The following is a 26,125-nucleotide window of genomic DNA, read 5'->3' as shown; positions in this document are numbered from 1 at the left end:
CAAAATCAGAGCCCTGCAGGACAGCGGTAAAACTGCAGCCCTCATCTTCCTGGACCTCTCGGCCGCCTTCGACAAAGTCTGCCACCACACCCTGCGCACACGCCTCTACAAAGCGGGTATCTGTGACAAAGCCCTGGACTGGATCACCTCCTTCCTCACCCACAGAACCTAGAGAGTCCGCCTCCCTCCATTCTGATCCGAAGCCAATAAGATCACCTGCGGCATACCCCAAGGGTCATCCCTCAGCCCGACCCTTTTCAACGTCTACATGACACCGCTTGCAAACATCGTCCAATCACACGACCTCAACATAGTCTCATACGCCGACGACACCCAGCTGATCCTCTCACTCACCAAAGACCCCGCCACTGCCATAACCAGCTTCCACGCAAGGATGAAGGCCGTCGCCGAATGGATGAAGAGCAGTCGCCTGAATCTGAACTCAGACGAGATGGAGGTCCTCATCCTCGGCTCCACCCCTTCCGCCAGGAACGACTACTGGTGGCCAGCCTCGCTGGCAACTGCGCCGACACCCACCTACCACGCACGCAACCTCGGGTTCATCCTGGACTCCTCTCTGTCAATGACCCAATAAGTCAACACCGTCTCCTCCTCTTGCTTCAACACCCTCCATATGCTTCGCAAGATCTACAGATGGATCCCCACTGAAACCAGAAAGAACGGTCACCCAGGCCCTCGTCACCAGCAGCTGGAATACGGCAACGCCCCCTATGCGGGAACCGGGGCCAAACTCCAGAAAAGACTCCACCGCATACAAAACGTCTCTGCACGCCTCATCCTCGACATCCCTCGCCACAGCCACATACCCGCCCACCTGAAGGACCTGCATGGGCTCGCCGCCAACAAGAGAATCACCTTCTAGCTTCTCACCCACGCTCACAAAGTACTCCACGACGCTGGACCAGCATACCTCAACAAGCGACTCACCTTCTACATCCCCAACCGCTAGCTTCGCTCTGCCCACCTCGCCACCGTTCCACGCATCCAACAGGGACAGATCCTTCTCCAACCTCGCCGCCAAGACATGGAACATCCTCCCCATCCACCTGAGACAGACCCAGGACCTGCTGACCTCCAGGCGACTCCTCAAGACCTGGCTGTTTGACCAGTAGCTGCTCCCAAGGCACCCCACCCCTGCGCCTTGAGACCCTCACTGGTGAGTAGCACGCTTTACAAATGTTTGATTGATTGATATTGTTTGCAGATCTGTGCAGCACAATCAAATTATATCTTACTTCTTGGGAAGGGAACTGATCATAGTTTTCAATTTCAGACATGTTGTGAATTACTAAAGAAATTGCAGCACATTTTCTCGACTGTACAAAATAGAATGCAACGGTGCTTCCGCCAGAACTTACATGACATGCAGGCGACAATTTTTCTGATGCCATGTTTCTTCATCGCTTCCACTATATTTTTGGTGCCCTCAGACATCACTGTGGTGGGACCTAGATTTATTGAAAAAAGCGGAGTGAGTTCATCAGATGGAGAGGACAGGAAAAACATTCTGATAAGTTTTTTAAAAATGCCACTTGAATCTGTGATTCAGGTGTTCTATTTCAGAGATCGCTGAAGTTCTCAGGATCCAAAGGTGTAAACAGAGTTTCACTTCATTCAAGACAAACTACCAATATACAGTGAGAGCAAGACACTTGTATTGTTTGCCAATAAATAGTAAATTAGCAACTAACTATAATTCAGCAAGTGCTAAGACAAGGATTGGAACACACTTTACAAAATACAACACCTTATACGCCAGTAAAGTATGGGCCTTTTGAGGCAGACTAATATATTTTTCACGCGTAGATAATTAAGTCACTTTTTTTCCTTGTGAAGAAGACACATTACAGAACAACAAATACAATGGGCGGTTCGCCACATAATGTCTCAATTTTATTTAAAAATAAAGATCTCAAGGGTACATTTTAAGCACTTTCCCACCCAAACAGACTTACCTGTGACCAGTCCTCAGACTGTTCTCGACCATTGTGAACCCAGCTCCTGCCTTGCTTCTCTCTCTCGCGCCATCGTGCCCTCTTGCTCTCTCTTCCTCCTTTCACACTTCTCTCACTATTTTGTGCCACTGTTCTTCTCACTCTGTGTGCCACTGTTTCTCTTTTGCGCCTGCTTCACCACTTTTCTCTTTTTTCCTTCCCTATGTCTAGCCAATGTTTTGCACCTGTTTTGTTTTACCACTGCTTTGTGCCTTTTGTCTTGCCAGTCTCTTTTGTGCCCATTTTGCCACTCTTTTGTGCTCTTAGTTTGCTAGTATTTCTTTTGTGCCCTTTTGTTTGCCACTGCTTTGTGCCTTTTGTCTTGCCAGTGTTTCCAGTCCCTCTGTTTTACCACAGTTTCCTCCTTCTGCGAGTTGCCACTGTTGCGTTTTTCTGTGCCCGCTGCCTCTGTCCACTTGTCCGTCTGTTTTCTGCTCCATCTTCCTCCACCCCTACACTCTTTCCCTGCCCTTTCCTGCACTGCCTCCTCCAACTACCATCCCAATCTACCCCCCTCCGCTCCATGCACTCCTCCCCCTCCTTACACCTACTTAATGGAAGCTGAACAGTGGACACACAGCAGGCGTGCCAGTCTGCACCTGGACCGCTCCCAGTGTCAGAAACCCTGGTCCTCACCCGACCCACCATTACCCTGCTGTGTTACTCCAAGACACCAATCCCAGCTGGCGCTCGCGCACTGCTGTTGTGCTACATCACACAACACAGAAGCAGCCTGCAGCTCCTGCCGATTCACCTGCACCACCACACCCACTGCTCCAACATCCATCACGACTACATCAATAGCACCCATCAACCCACACACTCAAGCACCATCGAACCAACACCCACTCACACTCCACTCCTTGACATCATACATGTTCCCCGACACCTTCACACTTAACAAACATGCTATGGAGATCTCAGACCCACTGGATGAGGCCTCCCCGGGCCTCCTGTCCATCAGCACCAGACCTCACCACACTCATCCTTGCCGGACCCAAAAGCAAAATACCAATGGTAAATACCGGTATCTACATACTTTCCAGTAACCACCTACTGCCACAGTCAAGTCAAGTCAAAAGGTATGTTTATTATGACCTTAGTCATTTAAACAGGTGCAAGAGAGTATCAAAAAGTTAAAACGCTGAGCTCAACTCATTTAAAACATTATCACAATAAAATCCATCACATATTAGTTAAAACTCTTACACACGCTTCATCCTTTGTCGACGCCCTTAAAATTGCATTTTAGTTAACATTCCACAGTTATGAATAAAACAAACCCATTCTACTTCCTTCAGCTAAACTAGTTTCCTTAATTTAAAATGCTTTAGAATATACCTGTTATTCCCGGATTCTTAGCTCACTTAATGCTGCTTTAATGTATTTCCCAAGAGCAATCGCAATGTCGATAGTGGGTATTTCAGTTAGCAGGTTGGCTGCCTGCGCTCTAGAGCTTATATCATATTTTAGGAACACGGGACGTAACCACAGTTTCCGCTGTTCCAGTAAAAACAGACAATCGAGTAGGATGTGTACCAGGTCTCCTTTGCACCCCAAATTACATTTACAACATCCATTTTTATCTAACAGTTTATTTTTCAGATCTTTATTTGTTAACAATGGGTTTAGACCAACCCTCAGCCTTAAGATCTCCTGCCTAAGTCCGCGGTTGGGAAGGATGTCTAGGTATGGGAACCAGTTTTCATTTAGCCATGCGCCCATCATATGTGTTATTGATTTCTTTTTCGCTAGATATTCCATATCGGACAATCCCGATATTTCCTTCCCCTTTGATTTCAACTCACTCCTAGTACAAAGGAGTTGATGAGTTTCCTGGTTTACCTCTACCTTTAATTTTTTACAGATTTGCGTAACTCTTTCCCTGCACATTTTTGCCCATTTTAGGTTACTCGTTTGGATTTCCTTCTTGCACCATTGTGCTACTTTTTGTCCCTCGGGGTCTTCCAGACGTTTCCAAAGTCTAAGTATTGCCATTTGAGTTAATGTCTCCCAGGACTTTGTGCCTATTTCCCTTCTTATGGCTTGCACCATCGCAGATTGTGGGAGAGAGAGGAGTCCTTTGAGGCATTTACCCTCTACCAAGTCCCAGGCACCTTTACCGCTCAAATAAAGGATTTCTGCCCCATACAGCACTTGGGGGGGTATCATTGCCTCAAAGGCCCTTAGCATTGGTCTGTGCGACATCTCACCGTAATCCCTGTTGAACATTTTTAGGCCACATATCGATGGTCCAGTGGGTACGTTTCAGCCATGGACTAGGATACATGACATCTGTTTTAAGCTTTATGACTTCACCTAATTATGCTGGAATTAAACACAGATTTCAAAAGCTGGGTTGGGCCCACAATACAGTGACATTTCCCTGGAAAGGAGTGCCCGTTGGCCTTGCCATCAGAAGCATTGCCACCCACCCCAGTAGTAGTCTAGCAGACTAGATGGAAATGTGGAACTAGAAGACACTGTTTCTAATCCTAGCTTTACATTTGGACAAAGTGGGTGCTCTTGGGCAGTCACATTTTGTTTGACCTTATTCCTCTACTCCCTTTTTTTTCTGGCGAGACTGGGAAAATTCAAAATCAGAGTAAAAGCTGCTAGCAAGTCTGTGTTTAAAACATTGTACTGAATATTGCCTGTAAGAATGGAGAAGTGCCCAGTCTCATGGTATATTTACCAATAAACAATTTCATACATGAGAATGGACTTGATTCAGGCGGGAGTCTCAGGATGTTAAAGCCAAAAATGTTTTTTATTTAGCTATCTAACAACCTGAAATCGTCCCAACTTCAATAAAAAACGTACCCAATTATTATTCTTTTTTTTTTAAGTCTCCCTCTTTTTTTCACAATGAAAAGATTAAGCATGGGCGAATTTTGCGAATCTCGCGTTCGCGAATTTTGCGGATTTGCGAACTCGCAATCCGCAAAATCCGCGAATTCCCGCGAATTTGCGGATTTTTATTTTTTTTGTGTTCGCCCGTGTTTCTGCCAGTTCGTGAGGGTTTTTACAATTTCGCAATTTGCGAACTTACCTGTCGGGTCGCAAGTTTTGCGAACTTGTTGTTTCTACGTGTCCAGCCTGTTTGGGACACTCTTCTTCATCACTGCCACTCTCTGTCACCACTGCCACTCTCTGACTACTCATGCCACCCTCTGGCCCACCCATGCCACCCTCTGTTTCATCACCACACCCTCTGGTTGTCCAGTGTACATTATTTTCGGCAAAGCAAAGCACACCTTCCCTGCCTCAAGTGACCTGAATTAATTTGGGGCTGATTAATGTGTCACAGAATATTTTTTTAGCTGGCACCTGCTTCCTTAGTGCGCCCTGATCAGTGATCTTTTGCACTTGCTAAGTGCTTTCATTGTTGCAAAATTAGTTACAACACCTGCCCTGCCCCAACTGACAATAATGAATTAGGGGCTGATTAATGGATTTTAACTTCCAGCCTGGCTCTTGCTTGTCTCCCTTAGCTGTAATTCAGGACCTTTGTGGCATATGTGTAACTATTCTGAGGTTCAGAGCAGGGTCACATAATAGTTGCAACTGGCAACTGAACTCTGGAGGGGCCCCTCAGGAAGCACTACAGGAAATGGCTACTAATGATGAGCCTGAACTTTTGAACCTGGTAAGTAGTTTCAGTTTTGCTAAGATCGTATTTCTGCAATTTAGCACTTATTCGCGGGGCGCGAAGTTGTACTGGGAAGCCGCGAACTCACGCGAACAGTGCGAGCAGTGCGAGCAAAATCCGCTGCTCGCGGATTTGCGGGAGATTCGCGAATCTCGCGGATTGCGAATTTCCCGAAAATCCGCAAAATCCGCGAGCGAAACGGATTTTCCGCCCATGCTTAGAAAAGATACACAGTCCCTATCCCTAGTTGATTCCTTGCCCTGATAATAAAATCACCAATCCTGTGATCTAGAAGGACAACTAAGAACACCCGAACCCACGGCAAGCAACCCAAGTTCTAATGACCGCACTCTGTTTACACAAAAAAACACGGAAATGATCAGCGTGAATAAATTGATAGGAACAATAAAATGTTGCCTACCTTACTGTAGATACTGCCATCTGAGATTTACTTGAACTTAGTATGATCAGCCTAACGGAAACAAGGCTCAACCTCTCAGCTCACCATATGTTAATCCTATCAGTTGCAAAAAACTATTACATACAATGCAAAGAAGCGACGAGAGATGCACAGAGTAGGTGCATTAGTCCTCTATCCATAAAGACAAAATAAAATGCCTGCCACCCCTCCCTTGCAACACACACATTCAAATGCTTCCATATAAAAATTCAAATATCCAAAACCAACCAAATCAACATCTTAATAATGCGCCATCCTCCAGGTGACAACTCATTCATTCAGGAACTAGTAGACGGATATGTAACTATCTTCCACAGATTTCCTGCTGCTAGGTGATTCCAACCTGCACTTGAATGATAATAAAGATGATGAGTTAAATTCTCTAACCTATATCACCCATCACTACAGCCCGCTCATTGCAGGGGTGCCAAACCGGATGTGATCTTCACTGACCCTGCAATGATAGCAGTGGAATACCCCATACAAGTTAACTGGTCAGATTGCACTTTTATCCCCTCTCTATCAACACCCTTTGACCAACAACAACTTAATCCTCAGTCTCTCTAAAGAAAGGGAAAGCAAATGCTGACTTAACCAAACACTACACCGCCTCAATACTTAAAATGATGATCACATTAGCATCCATCTTACACCCCTCTATCTAGAAAGACAACAATAGCACACAAAAAAGAACACAAGTGGAACAAAAAATATCTTGCTTTTCCTAACTAAACCAACTTAGAGGCACATATAAATCTAGCTTACTATGCACCAAAATATATTTCTGCAAGACCAAGAAAAAGCAGCCAAAAAAACCCTGAAACTCTTTGCAGTTTTTAAAGCCCACACAACTGTTCTCTCTGACGGATCACTGACAGAATATCGAGGAGCAGAATATCGAGCTGCCAGAATATCGATGAGAAAATATCGAGTGACAGAATATCGAATTACTATCTACAAACAGGTAAGTACAAAAATATTGAATACTAAAAATCGTTGTCAATAATATAGTTTGCTAAAATGTCGACTTTTTAAAATATCCTAAAAGTAATATAAAATTAATTAAATAATAAATATTATTAAGTAAAACATACCTAAAAATAATAAAAAAACATTAACATTTATAAGTAATAAATGTAATGTAAACAAAAATTAAACATGCATTTTGTATTTGTTATTATATATATTAACTTAATATTGAAAAATATTTAATATTTTTAATAATAAAATGTAAAAGAATATCATTTAAAATATATTCACACCCTATGATCTAGGGTGTGATCAAGACAGCTTTTGCTGTAAAAATGCATAGCCTTTGAAAAATAAAACTTTTGTCATATTCCGAGTACGTCTTTGAAGAAAGTGTGCTGTGGGGAATATATATTATTGGTTCTTAAATGTATAGACTTTGGGCTATTAATATGTAGTCCCTTGTTTGTTTCCTTGTAAAAAGCTCATGAAATTGGATAAGAAGGCGTGATGAATTTTGTCCGCCCTCTATGTTGAGTACAAAAATCCATTGCTAGGTAATGTGACCTTACCATGTGATCAAGACTGTAGGAACAGTCGAAACGCGTTATGGCGGACAGGCTCAGCAATATACTTAAATAAAACACCCTGTTATGTGCACAGAAGTTGGGTTCAGCTCTTCGTTCTTTCCTTGCCGATTGATTGAAATAATTGGTGGCACAGGCTTGTGCCGGGACGAGTTCTGTTTCATACGTCGCACTGGGAAGGCTTTCAGCAGTGCGAGTTGAACCCCTCCCCCTTTTGCCGGGCTCGGCGGCGGAAAGCTTTCAGTTCCTTTCGGGAATTGAATTTACATTTCTTCGGCGAGAAGTTGGCTGCCTGGAGCCCCCGGACAACTACAGAGTCCTGCCTTCATATGGGAGTCGGAGCCTTCAGTTTCAAGTGAGGCGTTGGCGTGCAAGACAGCTCACGAAGGTAGGAGACGTCGGAATCTCCGGAGGGGAGTGTGTTTGAACATTGCGGCATATATAGGAGTGGGTAACTCGGAACTGACTGCGAACGTTCGAAACAGTGGTGTTTTTTTAATTTCATTGCTACACCGGAGTCATGTCCGCGGAAGCGTTGCGGAGCAGAGAGGAGGCGGCTAGCCTCATTTTCGTGCAGCCCCCGGCTGGGGGCACAGAAATGCCAAAACAAACAGCACAAGGAAATACCAATCCCTCAATACGGGAACAGTTTAGAAAATTGGAGAAACTCAGGCTTAAGGAACAGTCCAAATGGTGGGAGAACAAGTCCCTAAACATGTACTTACAAGAGTACAGGGTACCGAGAGGTCTTAGGATCAATTTAGCACACAGCTATGAGGCACCTGACCCAAACATGCTTACTGAGTGGGCGGAGGCTAACTTGGAATCATCTGCTAAATTAATGGCAATTCTGGTGAAATATGCTGAATCTGACCGAGTTAAAATCCAAGCCCAAATTGAAAAATTGGAAGAAGAACTGGCATGTTTGGGCTCCAGTGAAGCAATTGATAAAATGAGGGCGGAAATGGAGTTCAGAGTTAAAAAAGAAGAAGAAATGATTAAAAAGCGGAAAGCTTTTAAATTTGAGCGAGATCGCTTGGACTATCTCAACGGCCAAATTTTCACGTATGCAAAACGTTACGAAAATGTAAAAACAAGGGCCAGAAAAACACGCACTACACAGCTGAACAGCACAGTAAGTGTTCCCTCTTCATCAGATGCGAGTTCATTGGGCAGTGCATCGGAAAATGAGGGTATGATAAACAAGGACTTGGGGTTTACCAAACTAACACTGGCACAAGAAGTCAGTGTTATGTGCCAAGACCGTCGAGAAACCCTGAGACCCCGATTTCCAGCTGGAGGGCCAAACGCACAAGAAACAACAGGAAGCGCAACCAAAGGCGCAAGTGCAGGGCCTGGAAAATCCGAAAACAAAAAACAACCGCAAGAACAGAAAAAACGCTGGAACAAGAAGACCACGAAGAAACAGGGGTCAGTTCCAACGCAGTAGTGAACCTAACCTCATTCGAACTTTCGGACAATGATAGAAAGATCTTAAGCCTTGGTTTAACGTATTGCCCTCCGTGCAACTTTAATTATGCGGACACCAGAATGGATGCTTTCAGATTCGTTAGGAAGTTGAAACTCAAAAAATTCTTCCAGCAAAAACCAACTAAAAAGACAATTGTAACGGAACCAAACAGCCCAAACCTCCTCAATGTTGATGATCGCACAGACTTTGATGAGATATGGGCTTTACAGGAGGAAGGGGGGACATCGAGGTATATCCCTTTTGAGACTTCGAGTATTGATATTGCAACATGTATGACCCCCTTTAAACCTAAATCTGTTTTTCTTCCTATTGCTACCCATGATAATATAGATGTGTATCAAGATTTGGTCACAAAAGATCTCAAGAAACTCTATACTATCACAAATAAAAAACATTTGATGATAAGCAAAATGAACCAAAGTTACCACACCCTAATAAAAAAAACTGGAATTAGATAGTACCATCATAGTCCGCCAGGCGGATAAAGGCGGGAATGTGGTTCTCTGGCCAAGACAAATGTATATAGAGGAGGCTGAACATCAACTCAATGATCTTCTTTGTTACAAAAAGAGCAATTTGGGAGCTATCAAATTGGCATGGCAGGATCAGAATGCCAAATTGGTTACATGGAGGAGTTCCAATTTGATTACAAAAGAGGAATTTGGATATTTGAAAAAGGAATTTCCAGTAATCCCTACGTTTTATTTACTTCCTAAAATACATAAACAAATTGATAACCCACCAGGACGTCTAATAATCTCTGCAATCAATAGTTCAACTGAACATATGTCATCTTACATTGACTATTTCTTGCAAGAGTATGTAAAAACTTTGAATTCCTATGTGCAGGACTCTTCAGACTTTATAAGAAAGCTCAAAAATATACCATGGGAACCAGATTACATGCTTATGACGCTAGATGTTTCATCTCTATACACATCTATTAGACATCATGATGGTATAGCAGCGGTGAAGTATTTTCTTAACAGACGCTTAATCAATTTCTCAGCACATAATAACATGCTTATCACTATGATCAAAATATGCTTGGAACAAAACTACTTTTTGTTCAATAACCAAGTTTACCAACAGATACAGGGAGTAGCGATGGGTGCCTGTTTCTCCCCCAGCCTAGCGTGCTTGCACATGGGCTGGTGGGAGGAACAGGTACTGTGGGGAAAACATCGCACTTCTATGGAAAAACATGTTCCCCTGTACCTTCGTTATATTGACGATCTATTTTTGATTTGGCAAGGATCTCAAGTGGAGGCGGAGTCATTTGTTAATCAACTTAACAAAAATGATTTAAATCTAGAATTTACTTCAACTATAAGTGCTTCTTCAGTATGTTTCCTGGACTTGGAGGTATATATTAGGTCTGACACAATAGCAACTAGGCTATATAGGAAGCCGACTGCCGGCAACACTATTCTTCATGCGGCAAGCCAACATCCTCCCCACCTAATACGCAGCATCCCTTTTGGAGAGATGTTGCGTATTAGAAGAATCTGTAGTACAGATGATGAATGTTTGAAAGCCCAGGAGGCTAGTAAATCTCGCTTCCTGGCTAGGGGTTATTCTGTGAAAACAGTGGATAAGGCCATTACTCGTTCGAACAACATAACGAGAACACAGGCGCTAGTTACTAGACCTAAAACAGATGTTTCCTGCACTCCGAACAAATCAGAGTCATCCAGGGTCATAATTTCTTACAACAAACAACATAAGGAAATTCGGCAGATCTTCAGCCGCAATTGGAACCTGATAACCGGGTATCCGGTAATTGGGGAACTAGTTGGCAGAAAACCCGAATTTTCCTTCAGAAAATCTATTTCAATGGCCGACAGACTGGTCAAAAATCACCTAGATCAACCGCCATCTAAGACCTTTATTTTGTAGAGAAAAGGAGTATGGTCCTGGGATGCAGGGGAAGCTGGACCGGCCATAAAGGTCTTAGATCCTACGATAATGATTATTACGGAAGATTTAATCAAGAACGCACAAACAAAGAAACTCTTCAGTTTGTGCAGGTATTTTATTTCAACCTGTTGAAATTAATTTATCAAATTCAAGTTTTCATGGAAGAGAAAGATACTTCTAAACCATACTTATACATATTTACAACATTTAAAAAGACAAACATATATACAAATATTCAACAATCTTCTTTTACAAAAGCTACGTGTTCACAAATATTTACTCGTTGTGAAATATTTCGTTGCCTTTAAGAAATATTTCTCACTTATGATTACCAAGAATAGAAACAAAAGAAAGCAACCCTTTCATTGCAGGGGAAAATTGATTCAAAAACAATTAATAATGCAGTCAACAATAAATTTATAACTTTTCTTTAAGTGCCAAAAGAAAAGTTATAAATTTATTGTAAAGGGGTGCACTACTTAGGGTCCTGGAGACAAGATATATTCTTGAATTAGACAGTCGTACTCCAGCGGGGCTGAATGCGAGCGAGGATCTGTATACCTGTTTATGATTTATATATTTATATACATTACCATCCATATAAATACAAATTGAAAAATACAACTGCATAAATGTTTATGGGATGTTTATAGTCAATGATGAATTGTTTACACAAATTGTGTTCCATTATTCTTTATGGATTTAGATCCCATAACAAGTATTTTTCTAATAAGTCCATGTTTACTTGGTATACATTTCAGTCTCAGGATTTCTATTACTTACTTTAGTGGGGGCTCCCACTATAAGTTTCTGTGCATTGAATAAGTCTTTTGGGGATTTTGATGTATGTTTTTAATTACTTGATATTTTGCACTAAAAAATAGCACTAACACTTTATCTAATTATTTGCACTATGTTGTGATTGCTGCTCTTAACCTTTTTTGCATTGGATTCTAGCATTTCATTAATCTATCAAAATTGGAATATTATGAATTAGCACTAAGCACTTTAATATAACCCCACTGTGGGGTATATTCCATCTTTTCTTGAGCTTTTTCTAGATGAAAAATTGTGAGAATTATTCTATGAACTTAAAAGACTAGTTCATAGTAAGCACGATGATATATTTATTTATTTATTGTAAATATGTAAATATGTATATATGATACTTTGCTTAATGTATTATAGTTGTGCAATTGTATATACTCACTATGAGTTTAATTAGTCCCTTGTTTGTTTCCTTGTAAAAAGCTCATGAAATTGGATAAGAAGGCGTGATGAATTTTGTCCGCCCTCTATGTTGATTATAAAAATCCATTGCTAGGTAATGTGACCTTACCATGTGATCAAGACTGTAGGAAGAGTCGAAACGCGTTATGGCGGACAGGCTCAGCAATATACTTAAATAAAACACCCTGTTATTTGCACAGAAGTTGGGTTCAGCTCTTCGTTCTTTCCTTGCCGATTGATTGAAATAATTGGTGGCACAGGCTTGTGCCGGGAATAAATATATATATATATATATATATATATATATATATATATATATATATATATATATATATATATATATATATATATATATATATATATATATATATATATATATATATATATATATATATATATATATATATATATATATATATATATATATATATATATATATATATATATATATATATATATATATATATATATATATATATATATATATATATATATATATATATATATATATATATATATATATATATATATATATATATATATATATATATATAGTCCAAAGTGCCCTGAAGCAGTAGAAGGTCACACGACAGCGCCTCACCATGCGGTTCCTTAATGCAGCCTGCCTTTCCTGCTCATGTTTTAGCTGCCAACGCGTTTCGAGGAACAACCTCTTCTTCTCGGGCTGCCAGAAATGAAAGCACCTGAGCCTCGCACTTTTTTCTTTTTTGCAGCTTTATTTTAATTAACATCACTGCCCCCAGTGGGCGTTAATTTCGTTAGAGTCTTTGGTGTATGCTGGGACACAGAGTCCTAAGTGCGAGCATTCAAATGTTCATTTCAAAATAATGGCACATTTAAGTCCTGTAGTAGGTTCTGAGCATTTTCGGCGGACAATTTTAGCATATAGGCACTGTGCTGGTCAGTCTTGATTAGTGCAAAGACCACAGCCTCACCTTGCTGGTAAACGGACTTCCCCTCCAGCTTTCACGGTGATGGTGCTCCTTCTCACGGCCAGGCTGCCGTGTTAAATGTTTGTAGTCCAAAGTGCCCTGAAGCAGTAGAAGGTCACACGACAGCGCCTCACCATGCGGTTCCTTAATGCAGCCTGCCTTTCCTGCTCATGTTTTAGCTGCCAACGCGTTTCGAGGAACAACCTCTTCTTCTCGGGCTGCCAGAAATGAAAGCACCTGAGCCTCGCACTTTTTTCTTTTTTGCAGCTTTATTTTAATTAACATCACTGCCCCCAGTGGGCGTTAATTTCGTTAGAGTCTTTGGTGTATGCTGGGACACAGAGTCCTAAGTGCGAGCATTCAAATGTTCATTTCAAAATAATGGCACATTTAAGTCCTGTAGTAGGTTCTGAGCCTTTTGGGCGGACAATTTTAGCATATAGGCACTGTGCTGGTCAGTCTTGATTAGTGCAAAGACCACAGCCTCACCTTGCTGGTAAACGGACTTCCCCTCCAGCTTTCACGGTGATGGTGCTCCTTCTCACGGCCAGGCTGCCGTGTTAAATGTTTGTAGTCCAAAGTGCCCTGAAGCAGTAGAAGGTCACACGACAGCGCCTCACCATGCGGTTCCTTAATGCAGCCTGCCTTTCCTGCTCATGTTTTAGCTGCCAACGCGTTTCGAGGAACAACCTCTTCTTCTCGGGCTGCCAGAAATGAAAGCACCTGAGCCTCGCACTTTTTTCTTTTTTGCAGCTTTATTTTAATTAACATCACTGCCCCCAGTGGGCGTTAATTTCGTTAGAGTCTTTGGTGTATGCTGGGACACAGAGTCCTAAGTGCGAGCATTCAAATGTTCATTTCAAAATAATGGCACATTTTTTATATATATATATATATATATTTTGTTTCACAAAGGGAGACGAAGCTGCACTTCTGGGGGCTTCAGTCACAGCATTTTTTTATTTGGCAGACAGCATTTCGCACCACAACGCGTTTCAACATCCGTCTTTCTCAAGTGGTGCCAAAATCATGTTGCTCTAATTGACACGCCTTAAATACAATTAATGGCATCCTGGGAATTGTAGTGTCCTTATGTTAGTACATAAAAATCCAAGAATCACTTGCACAGTGATGCCATTAATTGTATTTAAGGTGTGTCAATTAGAGCAACATGATTTTGGCACCACTTGAGAAAGACGGATGTTGAAACGCGTTGTGGTGCGAAATGCTGTCTGACAAATAAAAAAATGCTGTGACTGAAGCCCCCAGAAGTGCAGCTTTGTCTCCCTTTGTGAAACAATTAACTTGGGTTGTGGTCTTTAACCCCTCGCTGCAAGAGCGCGCAGCTTGTTGACCACTTTGTTCTGAATATATATATATATATTATATATATATATATATGATATTAATATAAAAAAGATTTAATTTCACAAGGTTAACACATTTAAATACATATTTTTTTAATAATATTTTACTCTACATTAAATAGAACAATACTAAATACGTTGCATAGCGCAAAGTATGAAATTACTATTTCCACTCCAATGAGTGGTACAGTAGGGAAGGTGTTGGATAGCGGGAGGATTAAAATTACTATTCCCACTCCAGTGAGTGCAACAGTAGGGAAAGTGTTGGAAAGCGGATGGGTAAAAATTACTATTAGAGAAGTGCTCCTAATAGGTCATTAGTTGCATCCCCACAGGCACACTTTTGTTCCTCTGTCAAAAATGAGGATTCCACACTCTTTTCGAAAGTGATGATACTTCTTATTTTATTGTTTGTGATTTCAAAGAATTTTCTTTTTCATTCAATGATTTAGTTACTCACACATCATTACTGAAGCATACTCCTAAGCATTTCGGGCATGTGGACCGCCCTTCTTCAGGGAGCAGTACTAAAAAAAATGGATAATGAAACATTATGTAATCTCTGACGAATTGTGACACATATGACCATGTTATAGTGCAGTTCTGTAGTGCATAGTGCTCAATGGTTGTGTCTAGTGAAAACAAAAATCTATGTTTGGTACAGTGCTCAGCGCCACCTTATAACCAAGTGTCCACCAAAACAAAACAAAACGAACATTAACCAAAGAATATCGGGAATGCACTTACATGAGGTCGGCTAACGAATTATAAGCAATCTGTTGGTGTCATAATCTCATTCCTCGTGGCCGCAAAACTCCCGGTTCGCTTCCTTTAACCGGCACGCCAAACGCGCATCCGTATCTAATGCTATTCACATTGTGGTTGGTTAGTATCGTGATCATGTGACAAGCTGCGTCATCGTTAACATGAAAGAAAGACTATCCACTGTGAAACGCCAACTGTGACAAAGACTACTAATTTGCCCATCGTAACGCGGGGAAAATCAAGCAAAATTACGAGCTCCAAAAACCACTAGCGGGTTAATAAAGAGTTGAAAAAATTACTCAAAAAAGAATTACTGATAGTTAAAAATCACGGGACAGAGCATATGAGTCCTACCATCTGTGGTGGTGTAGAGAGTGCATGTGGTTGTGTGTGCTATTACAGAAACATGGTCAAATTGCAATGTGTGTAATAACATGGTGATAATTACATGAGTCCAACTGGTACGAAGGGAACATACATTACAATATACCAATGCATTATAAATAACATGACAGTTCAATGTGGTCATTGAGACCATTCGGTTTGCGAGAACCCAGTCTCTGAATCCAAACATTTTCTCTCTGTAATAAGTACTTTGTGTTGTCTCTTTCTTTCTCTGTTTTCAACACACTCCAAGACCAAAAACTTAAGTTGCGATATATTATGGTGTTCTTCACTGAAGTGCACTGCAATTGTAGATTTCCTGTTTTTGGTACTTTGTACTTATAGTCCTTGCTTATGAGAACCAAGGCTGGCAGTCTCCTTTACTGCAAGCCTTGCTTCTCGTAAGCAAGGACTATACATACAAAGTGCATGGTTATGCGCCGCTTGCAGGTTCTCAAAACAAATGAATAAAAGGCATTGTCTATACAATGCCAATAGCTCCAACTCTCGCAAATGCGAGACCTTTTGCATTGCAAATGCTTGTTGCTGTCTATCAAGGACACTTAAACTATCCCAAGCTATGTGCATACAATGTATCCATTCGACCACTAAACTAACTGTGAGAATGTCTGCACATTCAATGTCGAGCTACCATGAGTAAATCCTCAACTGCATTCTAGGGTAACATGGTTCTTATTGCTGGTTACCTATTGAATGTCCTGAGATACGCGTACCCTTGTAGAATTTATGACTGTCTTGGTCTGAAACTCTATACATGGATGTGTAGATTTCTATGGGGAAGAGAACCCTTTCCACACTCTTAGAAGGTGAATCTACGTCGGATTTCACAAGAAGTGTACTGAGTTCCTTGTACTTATGATTTATATGCTTTGATGCTGATTTCCCTAATGCCATATTTCTGTAATCTTATCAAATTCTTTATATAAAGATTTAAAACCTCAACCCTGGTCTGTCATTCTTACAAAGAATATTCATCACCTGCTACTAAACTAAACTAAGTTAACTTAAGCGATGGTTCCAGTTGCGGAGCACCAAAGTCCATTTAGACTACAATGCTCCCAATTCAAGTTAGCGTGTCCCATGAATAGAATTTAAGATATAGTGTTCCATGCTTACAGTCTATTGACTTCATAAATGATTGCATGACTAAAATACAAAACTAGATGTCCACTCAAACTGAACCAAAACAAAGCTGAATGCTTTATAAATCAGCTCCAATACTAATAGTCCAATTGTAGCAATAGAAACTAAAGCACACTTATGATTAACAATAACTGACCATGCTAAATCCGTCAGTTTGACCCTGGGTAGTAAATTCAAACAAAATATGCACATAAGAACAAGGCAAAAGAAGTATATCCATCAACTAAAACTTACAAAATTAATCAAGTACTATAGAACTGTGATGAGCTACAAGTGGTTCAACCATTCGATCTTATTCAAATAACATACTGTGAGATCCGCATACCTGTTGACTACATTTGTGTCTTATGAAACCCAACACAAAGTGTAATATAACAGTTGGTAGTACATTATTTTATTGTGTACTTGAAAACTGAAAAACAAATGCTACAATACGGCCCCGTAGTCGGACTTTCACAACAATGATGAGTTCACAACTTGAATCAATGCCCCAAATTCACAAATCCCATGCACAGACATCGCTGTACCGGGGCATTCTTTGAGTTCTCAAAATGTACCTCAGTTTTGACTTGCATCAAGCACTGCTGCCCCGTGTTAAGAAAACCACTATTCTCCCAAAGCATTGCGTTGCTCCGCTGCACAGATACCTCAATAGTGAGACTTCAAGGGATCCTTTAATCTTACATCATGCAGTGGCCCCCTGTACTAGGACACTGGCTGAGCTTTCATAATGTGTATTTTTCCAGATTTGCAGCAGGGCCTGCTACTAACTACACAGCCTCCTCTCTCGTTGAATCGTTGACAATCCCACAGTCTACTCCATGTCTAGATTCGTTTTGTCAATCATCTTTACTAACCACATAATCCTGCATAAAGTTTAAGTTAATTAATTCCAATTTAATATAGACTACACTTTCACTAAGTGGGAGTTTCAGCAGAGGTTAAGCATTTACTTGTATCTGTGAGGCGCTGGTAAAGCCTACATTATATTTTTTTCATTGTCAATACAGTTTAATTTACCAGCCAGTTTTCAAAGCCAGTTTTCAAAGTTGACTGCTACAGAGTATTGATATAGACATGGCTCATTTCACAGCCTCACCCTGTTCAACACTTACATGACGCCCGGGCCGACATCGTCAGAACCCACAACCTCCTATCCTACGTGGACGACACCCAGCTCATCCTCTTGCTGGCCAAAGACACCTTTACTACCAGAACCAACTTCTACAACTGCATAACAAGCGTCGCCGACTGTATGAAAACAAATTGCCTGAAGCTCAACACTGTTAAGATGGAAGTGCTGACTTTTGGGAACATCACTTCCTGTGGTACAACACTTGGTGGCCCCACCGAACTCGGACCCACATCGACTGAGCCCAGCGTGGAGAACCCCGCCTGGATACCCTTGCGGGTTTTTAGCTGCACTATAAAAATCCGACAAATCCGACAAACTGCCGAAGGACGGTGCTATAGTGAAACACATACTTCTAACCTTTTCTGAAGATTTATTGCCATCTAGTGGTGAATTAAAATATTGACCATCTGAAAGGCAATTTATGCACTGAACACACACCCACCCCAAAAATAGAACTGAAATTCAGACGCACATGTGATTCGACAGTGGTTCAGAGAAAAAAAAAAGTTTTATTTTCTTTATTTTTTTTTCGTGAAAAACGGTCCCTGGTCAGGTTACTAGGGTGACAGGCACATTTTAATACTGTCTGCACCAGGAAAGTATGTCAAAAATCCCACCAGCGCCTAATTTTTGAGTGTCCCTTGCAATTTTCAGACTAAAATTATGTAAACAATGAATAGTGCGAAAGCCAGCAGGTACTGAGGCAGGTATGCTGGACACTTTGAATGATCGAAGGTCACTGTCTCGCCAGTTGTGCACTGTCCCTACAGCAGGTATTGGTACCAGACAAAGATGGCATGGCTGAAGGTTACATGTGGTATCTGAAGCCTACCCTGCTACTGATGTCATGGTGTCTTGGTAACCCAAGAACCTATACTAGATATTGGCAGCCCAGGTTATATAATGTGTTGATTCAAATGTGCAAACAAGCTGTTGGCTGTGACTGGCTGGGACCTGTATGGGTTTCTTCTTACTAAGAATTAAACTTGAAGTTCTTCTCTACAACCTGCCTCTGCGTGATCCTTTCAGCTGCCTCTAGGATCTTACATTGGCGTCGTTGGCAGGATTCAAACCTGCGTGGGGAAACCCAACTCGCCCCTTGGAGTCCATTTTGGGTTTGAGAGAATTCGAAGCAGGCTCGTCATTTGTGTGTGGGAAGTGATTTTGACTGAGGTGCCTGGGGGAGAGCTCTGAGCTGCACATTTGCTGCTGTTCTTGGATGGATTATAAGTGTTGGTGTGTGTGTGGTGCGCTTCCTTACACCCTTTCAAGCAAAGCCAGGTGTGTGCCGCGAGTGGACCCCGCACTGCACCATTCTCTCTTTGCCATCTAAAAATACACTTCTAACCTTACGTGGCCAGCGCAAGCCTCACAAGCCTTTGGAGCTTCTCCAAACACTTCCCTCTGTGTTTGAGTATTCGGTGTTTCGAACACCTTCTCCTGTGTTCCCCGCCTCCTCCATTGCCTCCGATTGGCTCTACACGCATCCTCACAAGTCACCAACGCGCATCTCCAAGCCAGCGGTGTCACTCTGTTGACCTTACGTGACCCAACGCGGCCGCCATCTTATATTTAACGCACTGCTCCTACTCTGCATGCCACTTGTGTGACATGCACACATTAAGGCACATCTTCATGTGTTCCTCAGCTGGTCCACCGCGTTTCTTCATTAATTCGGTGTGCCACATCTGTGGCACGCACACAATTTTCTCAAAACTTTGCGAGCTGCATCTTTGATATGTTCTAATCACTTGCCTTGTGTGTGCCCTGTATACAGTTTCTGTGGCATGCACACAGTTTATCAGTCTCACACTTTTCAATACGTGCTGCAACTGTGGCATGCACACTTTTCTTTAAAATTGTGGGTTGATGCTACGCACCCAGTTAATATTGGTTGAAACCAGCATGCCACATCCATCATATTTGTACGATTTTAAACTTCATGCCCTGAATCCAAGATTTTTTTCTATCAATTTTAAACAACATTCACATTGTTAAAAAAAATTCCTTTGCTATTTTATCTCATTTTGTAGGTAACTATGCAGAATGTAACTGCTCCTCAATTTTTCCTGATGCCACCTGGGAAGCCTCCCATCAAATGGCGGAAATGGAAAAGAGTGTTTGAGCGTTATGCCAGAGTTTGTGGAATAAGTGTACGTGCGGAGCGTAGGCCTTTGCTCCAGCTTCACTGCTTAGGGTCGGAGTAGCAGGATGTCTTTGATCATCTTCCTGAACTCAGTGATGCAGAAGTGACAGACCTAAATGAATTTGAAATTTGCATGAAGAAACTTGACAAGCATTACCTACCCAAGGTTAGCACTATATTAGAAAGATACCAATTCGCCAAAAGGCTGCAAAATGAAGGTGAGACTTTTGAGGGTTACATTACCCAACTAAGAAAACTCGCTTCATCCTGCAAGTTTGCTGAATTGTTGGATGAAAGGATCAGGGATTAATTCATGTCAGGATGCAACATAGAAAGAATCCGGGAGAAGCTTTGGTTAAGGGATGAACCTTCCATTAAAAGAGAGAAGCAAGCAGCTGTTCAAGCTGTTAGAGAAGATTCAAAAACTGTATCTAAACCTGAAAGTGTGGTTAGAGGTAAAAACAAATCCTTCATTCCTAAGGGTTAAAGGTGTGACAAACTTGGCCATTTGGCAAATGATAAGAAATGTCCTGTCCGTATCAAGATTTGTTCCAAATGCAAAAAGAAAGGCCATCTTGCCATTGTTTGCAAAACAAAGGTGGTTACCCCTAATGTTAAATGTATTGAAACAGAGATGCCGGAGGAAGATTTTGTTTGTGGCCTGGTCGTAGTTCAAGTACAGCCGGGTGTCTTAAACAAATCATGCCCTATTGATACCATTAGGGTGGAAGGTGAACCTACCAAGGTTCTTTTTGATTTGGGTGCCAAGATTACTTTGATCTCGAAAATCAAACAGGCTCACAAGATATCACTGCTTAAACCAGACATACATCCCTTAGCCTATGGTGGGGAACCCATACCCCAACGTGGTTATTTCATAGGCTTCATTGAATATAAGGAACGTTACACCTCTGGCAAGGTCTATGTGTCAGAGAAAGGGGACAGTATCATTAGCTGGTTCCACCAAGGGGATTTGGGTGTTATGCTTAACCCGGGTAGCTCTCCTCCTATCAAGTTAAAGGGGGAGGTCAATGCTGTTCAGGGAGATCCTGATGCTGATTTTGAAATCCGGATCAAGCAGAAATTCCCAAACGTGTTTAGGGATGAACTTGGTTGGCTCAAAGGGTTCAAACTTGAGATACGTCTACATCCTGATTCTCAACCCTCAAGCTGCAAAGTGAGGAATGTACCTTTAGCCATTAGAGATGAGATGAAAAAAGAATTGGAGAAGCTAAAGAAGGGCGGATTAATTGAAGAAGTCGAAGAGTCTGATTGGTTGGCCACAGTGGTCGCAGCTCGCAAGGCCACTGGGTCCCACCGTCTATGTGTGGACTTGAGGCAATTAAACAAATGTGTTATAGTTGATTGAAATGCTCTCCCTAACATTTCTGAACTGTTTGTCTTACTTGGGGGAGACAAAGTCTTCAGCACTATTGACTTAGCCTCGGCGTATCATCAGGTTGAATTAGCTGAAGCTTCAAGGGACTACACGGCCTTCATCACTCAGTTTGGCACATTCAGATTTGTAAGGATGCTGTTTGGCTTGGTGTCTGCGGCATCCGTCTTCCAACGTGCCATGGAAAGGACACTCAGGGGCTGTGACAGGTTCTGTGTCTACCAGGACGACATCCTTATGTTTGGGAAGGTTGATAAAGAACATGAAGAGTGTCTTAATGTTGTCCTAGGTAGACTTGATGAGGCAAACCTCACCTTTAAGTCAGAAAAGTGTAAGTTTGGTACCCCCACCATTAACTACTTAGGCCACACTGTGTCGGGTGAGGGAATCACACCCAAGTCCAATCTGGTGGATACAATTTCCCATATGTGTGCCCGTACTTGTAGAGAGGAACTCGTGAATTTCTTCGGGATGGTGGAATATTACAAAAAGTTCGTTGAAAACTTTGCTGAACTCAGTGCCAATATGAGGACACTCTTAAGAAATGACGTTGAGTTCAAATGGAATGAGGTATGTGACCAAGAATTTGTTGCCCTCAAAAAGAAACTTAGTTCTGCTCCCAAGCTTAAAAGCTTTGACCCCTCTAAGACATCAATCTTTACAACTGATGCGAGTTTCAAAGGTCTAGGGGCTGTCCTCTAACAAGAAGGTAAAGGGGGAATGAAAACCTCTCTCTCGGGCTTAAGGGCGCTGAGTCACGCTACTCTGTCATTGATAGGGAGGCCTTTGCAGTGTTTTGGGCTATTAAGAAACTGAAAAAGTTTCTTTGGAGTACCCAGTTTTTGATCAAAACGGACCATGAGCCCCTCTGTGAAATCTTCACCAAGAAGGCCTTTGACCTGGTCCCCAGCATAATAACTAAATGGGTTATTGCCCTACAGGAGTATGATTTTGATATTAGATACATTCCCGGTGTTGAAAATGGCATAGCAGACACCCTTTCGAGACTAGTGGGGAAGTTTGAAGAGAGTGTCTCTGATGAAGATTGCGAGGAGAGAGATTTTCATGTGTGTATTGTTGGAGAGCAAATCATTGCTGAAGATCAGTGGCGTCTTGACTTATCATCTGATCCTGTAATTACTGAAGTTCTGTCTCTCATTCACAAAGGGTTGCACACACAAAAAAACAAGCTCTGGTCTCAATTGGACGGAGGAGGTCCTCAAAAAGGTAGAGACCTATAGGGTGACCCCACATAGTACTACTGGCAAGTCACCTTTTGTTCTTCTCAGGGGCAGATCTCCTTGTACTATGGTTGAACTCTCTTGGGTGACAAACTTGGAGGTGTCTGCTACTCCAACTTCATCTAAGAATGTCTATGCTGACTGGCGGCAGAGGGAGAAGACTAAGAGTTTAGCTAGGAAATCCTACTTCGACTCCAAGAAACCTACAAAGGATACTGTAGTGGTGGTAGGTGACATGGTTGTCATCAGGCATCTTGTTCGAAAGTTATGTTTTCTAAACCCATTTGTGTCATTAAGGTGTTCAACAACGCAGTTAGAACCCAAGATCACAGAGTTTGGAATTTGAGCAGGGTTGCACTGTACAAAGGGACTATGGGTCTTGATGGTTTCTCTGTTGGAGAAAAGCCTACATTGGCTACTCCAATCGTTTCTTCACGCTTGTCCTCTAGGGTTGTCATGAGGCCAGGCTATTTAAAGGACTATGTATCATGAAACCTGCATGTGATAGTCAATATTTTTCTTTGTGCTTGCTCTTCCCCTTCTGTTTTTTTTCCCTTCTCTGCCCCTTCCCGTTTCTCTCTCTCATTCACTCCTTCTTTCGCTGTGTTAACAGGGGAAGATGTGTGGCATCTAAAGCCTACCCAGCTTCTGATGTCATGGTGTCTTGGTAATCTAAGAACATATACTGGATGTTGGTATCCCATGTTATAGAATGTGTTGATTCAAATGTGCGAACGAGCTGTTGGCTGTGGCTGGCTGGGACCTGGATGGGTTTCTTCTTACTGGGAATTAAACTTGAAGTTCTTCTCTACAACCTGCCTCTCCGTGATCCTTTCAGCTGCCTCTAGGATCTTACATCATGCCTAGTACTAAGTGGTCAAGAGACACAGTCGAGATTTATGATCTCTTGAGGAATGGTATACCCTGTGGCAGTCCGTGGAGAGAAACATGCCTGTTTCATCCTGTGTAGCCGCGTCAGATTTTAGCATGCGACTAACTGGGAATGTTTCCTCCTCATAGAAATGAGGACGCAAGTCCCCTGAGAAGTGGTTCACATTAATGCTTAATGTGGCTTGCAGTAGAGCACTTGACTCTTCTGGCTAGAGAGGTCCAAAGAAAGTGTTTCTCCATTTAATATAGAGGTAGGCGAGCCAACAAAATAACAGGGCAAGCCGAGCCAGAGCCGAGCCAAGGGTCTGGCATGGCTCTTAGAGGCAGGAAAATGTTTCTCATGTAAAATCATACAACAAACGACGTTAAGAGGATTATCAATAGGCACTGGCGGATTCTCACATCAAACCAGATGACCTACGCGAAACCCCTCTTCTCCTTCAGAAGAAAATAGGAGCATTAGGGATCAGCTAGTCATTACAAAAATCAGGAAACAAAACACTGAGAGAATACCCTATGGAATTTACCACTGGAATCCGGCCATTACCCATATGAAAACTGCTGTGTGTGCTCCCTAACCAAACACTCAAAAACCCTAGCCCTTCACGATAGCAAAGCGGAACATCGCACAACGTTGGGGATCCAGGGTTGTCCCTACTCTCAGCCAATGGTACAAAGATATGGACACAGCAATGGTGGCGGAAAAATCTGTGCATATTCACGGAGGGTGTCCAAGAAAGTGGGTGAAGGTTTGGGGAGGATGGAACATTTATAGAGGTAATATATGTGAACCTCCCCGTGGATGATTCTGAGTCTGATACTAGCACATGAATACGCTCTGTCAAGGGTTCCTTTTAGAATGTATATTTTTCTAGAAACATGTAGACACAAAGGGGGGAAACATTATAACAGTACTGGTGGATCTGTACTTCGAAGATAATGAGAATAATGGTAAACATGATACTGGATATATGTCTGTATGCCATACAAAAATATTGTCATTGCAATACTATTCGGAATGTTCAATAAAAATTGTTTTTAAAAAAAAAACCCTAGCCCTTGGATTATTTACACCATGGGAGCAAGAAACACCAATTGCAAAAGGACAGTGTGGTATATATGATAGAATGCCTGTGCCTACTGCGAAACATAGGGTTGACCTCAAGGAAAATTAAGGTCAGGATAGGTAAACATAGAAGCACCATTTGGTGCAAGAGAGCATCTCCTAAACTCACCACTCACTGCCTTGAAAAAAATCATAATGATAGTGACATGTACTGGACAGGGGAAACAACCTTTACAACGCAACTTTTACACCACACTACCGTTACAACGAAACTTTTACAACGCAACATCCATTACAACGCATGCATTTACAATGCAACCATTACAACGCATGACACTACAACGCACACCACTACAACGCATGCCATTACAACGCAGTCATTACAACGCATACCATTACAACGCATAGCATTACAACACATAGTACCCTTACACTATCCAACACGTACCCTACTGTTGCACCCCCTGGAGTTAGAATAGTAATTTTTACCCCTACACTATCCAACACTTACCCTTCTGTTGCACCCCCTGGAGTTAGAATAGTAATTTTAACCCCTACACTATCCAACACTTACCTTACATGTAATGTAATGTTATGCGTTGTAATGGTATGCGTTGTAGTGGAATGCGTTGTAAAGGTAGTTTCAAAGAATTCGTTGTAATGGCATGCGTTGTAATGGTATGCGTTGTAATGGATGTTTCGGTGTAAAAATTGCGTTGTAAAGGTAGGCGTTGTAAAAGTATGCCTTGTAACGTCATACATCCACTGGACAGTGTTTGAGAAAATAACCAAACAGACGGAGGTCACTTCAAGACTCCTCGAGAGGGAGACAGAGCAAAGGTGGGAGTATACACTTCACACTAACAAGACTGGACTCAATGATGACATCCCATGGTACCAACTTAATTCCAGACGAGGAAAACACGTATGGTATATCTTCCGGAAGCCGTCATAGCAATGTACCTCTGTGCTGAGTTCCTTCAGTGCCACTTAGGCCCCTGAATGAGAAACCATGCAACTATATCGCCAGACACAGGGCTTCTACCTAAAAGTTATAGTTTTAGGAGTAGTCATATTAATATAAACAATTTCGTGGAATTAACATGGCTTTGACACTACTCTTAACATCTTCAGCGCGGCGCAAATTTTAGCGTAGTGCTGAAGGTTCTAAGAAACGGGCGTGGCCGTGACGGAACGGTTCCGTCATAAGCACAGCCCAACCGGCGCTCGTGACGGAACCGTTCCGTCACAAGCATCGAAGGGGTTAAATTACTGCGATTCTAAGCTATTTT

The 26,125-nt window shown here is 41.9% G+C and overlaps 1 protein-coding gene across 1 annotated transcript in view; it reads right to left on the bottom strand.

The window, feature by feature from the left end:
- LOC147691956 (flavin reductase (NADPH)-like) overlaps window positions 1-26,125 on the bottom strand; it is a 148,982-nt gene that overhangs the window by 48,347 nt on the left and 74,510 nt on the right. The window contains exon 3 of the mRNA XM_086938243.1: window positions 1,380-1,469. Coding sequence (XP_086794369.1) covers window positions 1,380-1,469 — 90 coding nt within the window. The remainder of the gene's footprint in view (window positions 1-1,379; window positions 1,470-26,125) is intronic.

This window comes from Lissotriton vulgaris, chromosome 9, assembly GCF_964263255.1.
Source record: "Lissotriton vulgaris chromosome 9, aLisVul1.2, whole genome shotgun sequence".
NCBI classification, from domain to species: domain Eukaryota; kingdom Metazoa; phylum Chordata; class Amphibia; order Caudata; family Salamandridae; genus Lissotriton; species Lissotriton vulgaris.
The sequence above is the reverse complement of the archived record's forward strand: the minus strand, read 5'-3'. Positions and strand labels throughout refer to the sequence as shown.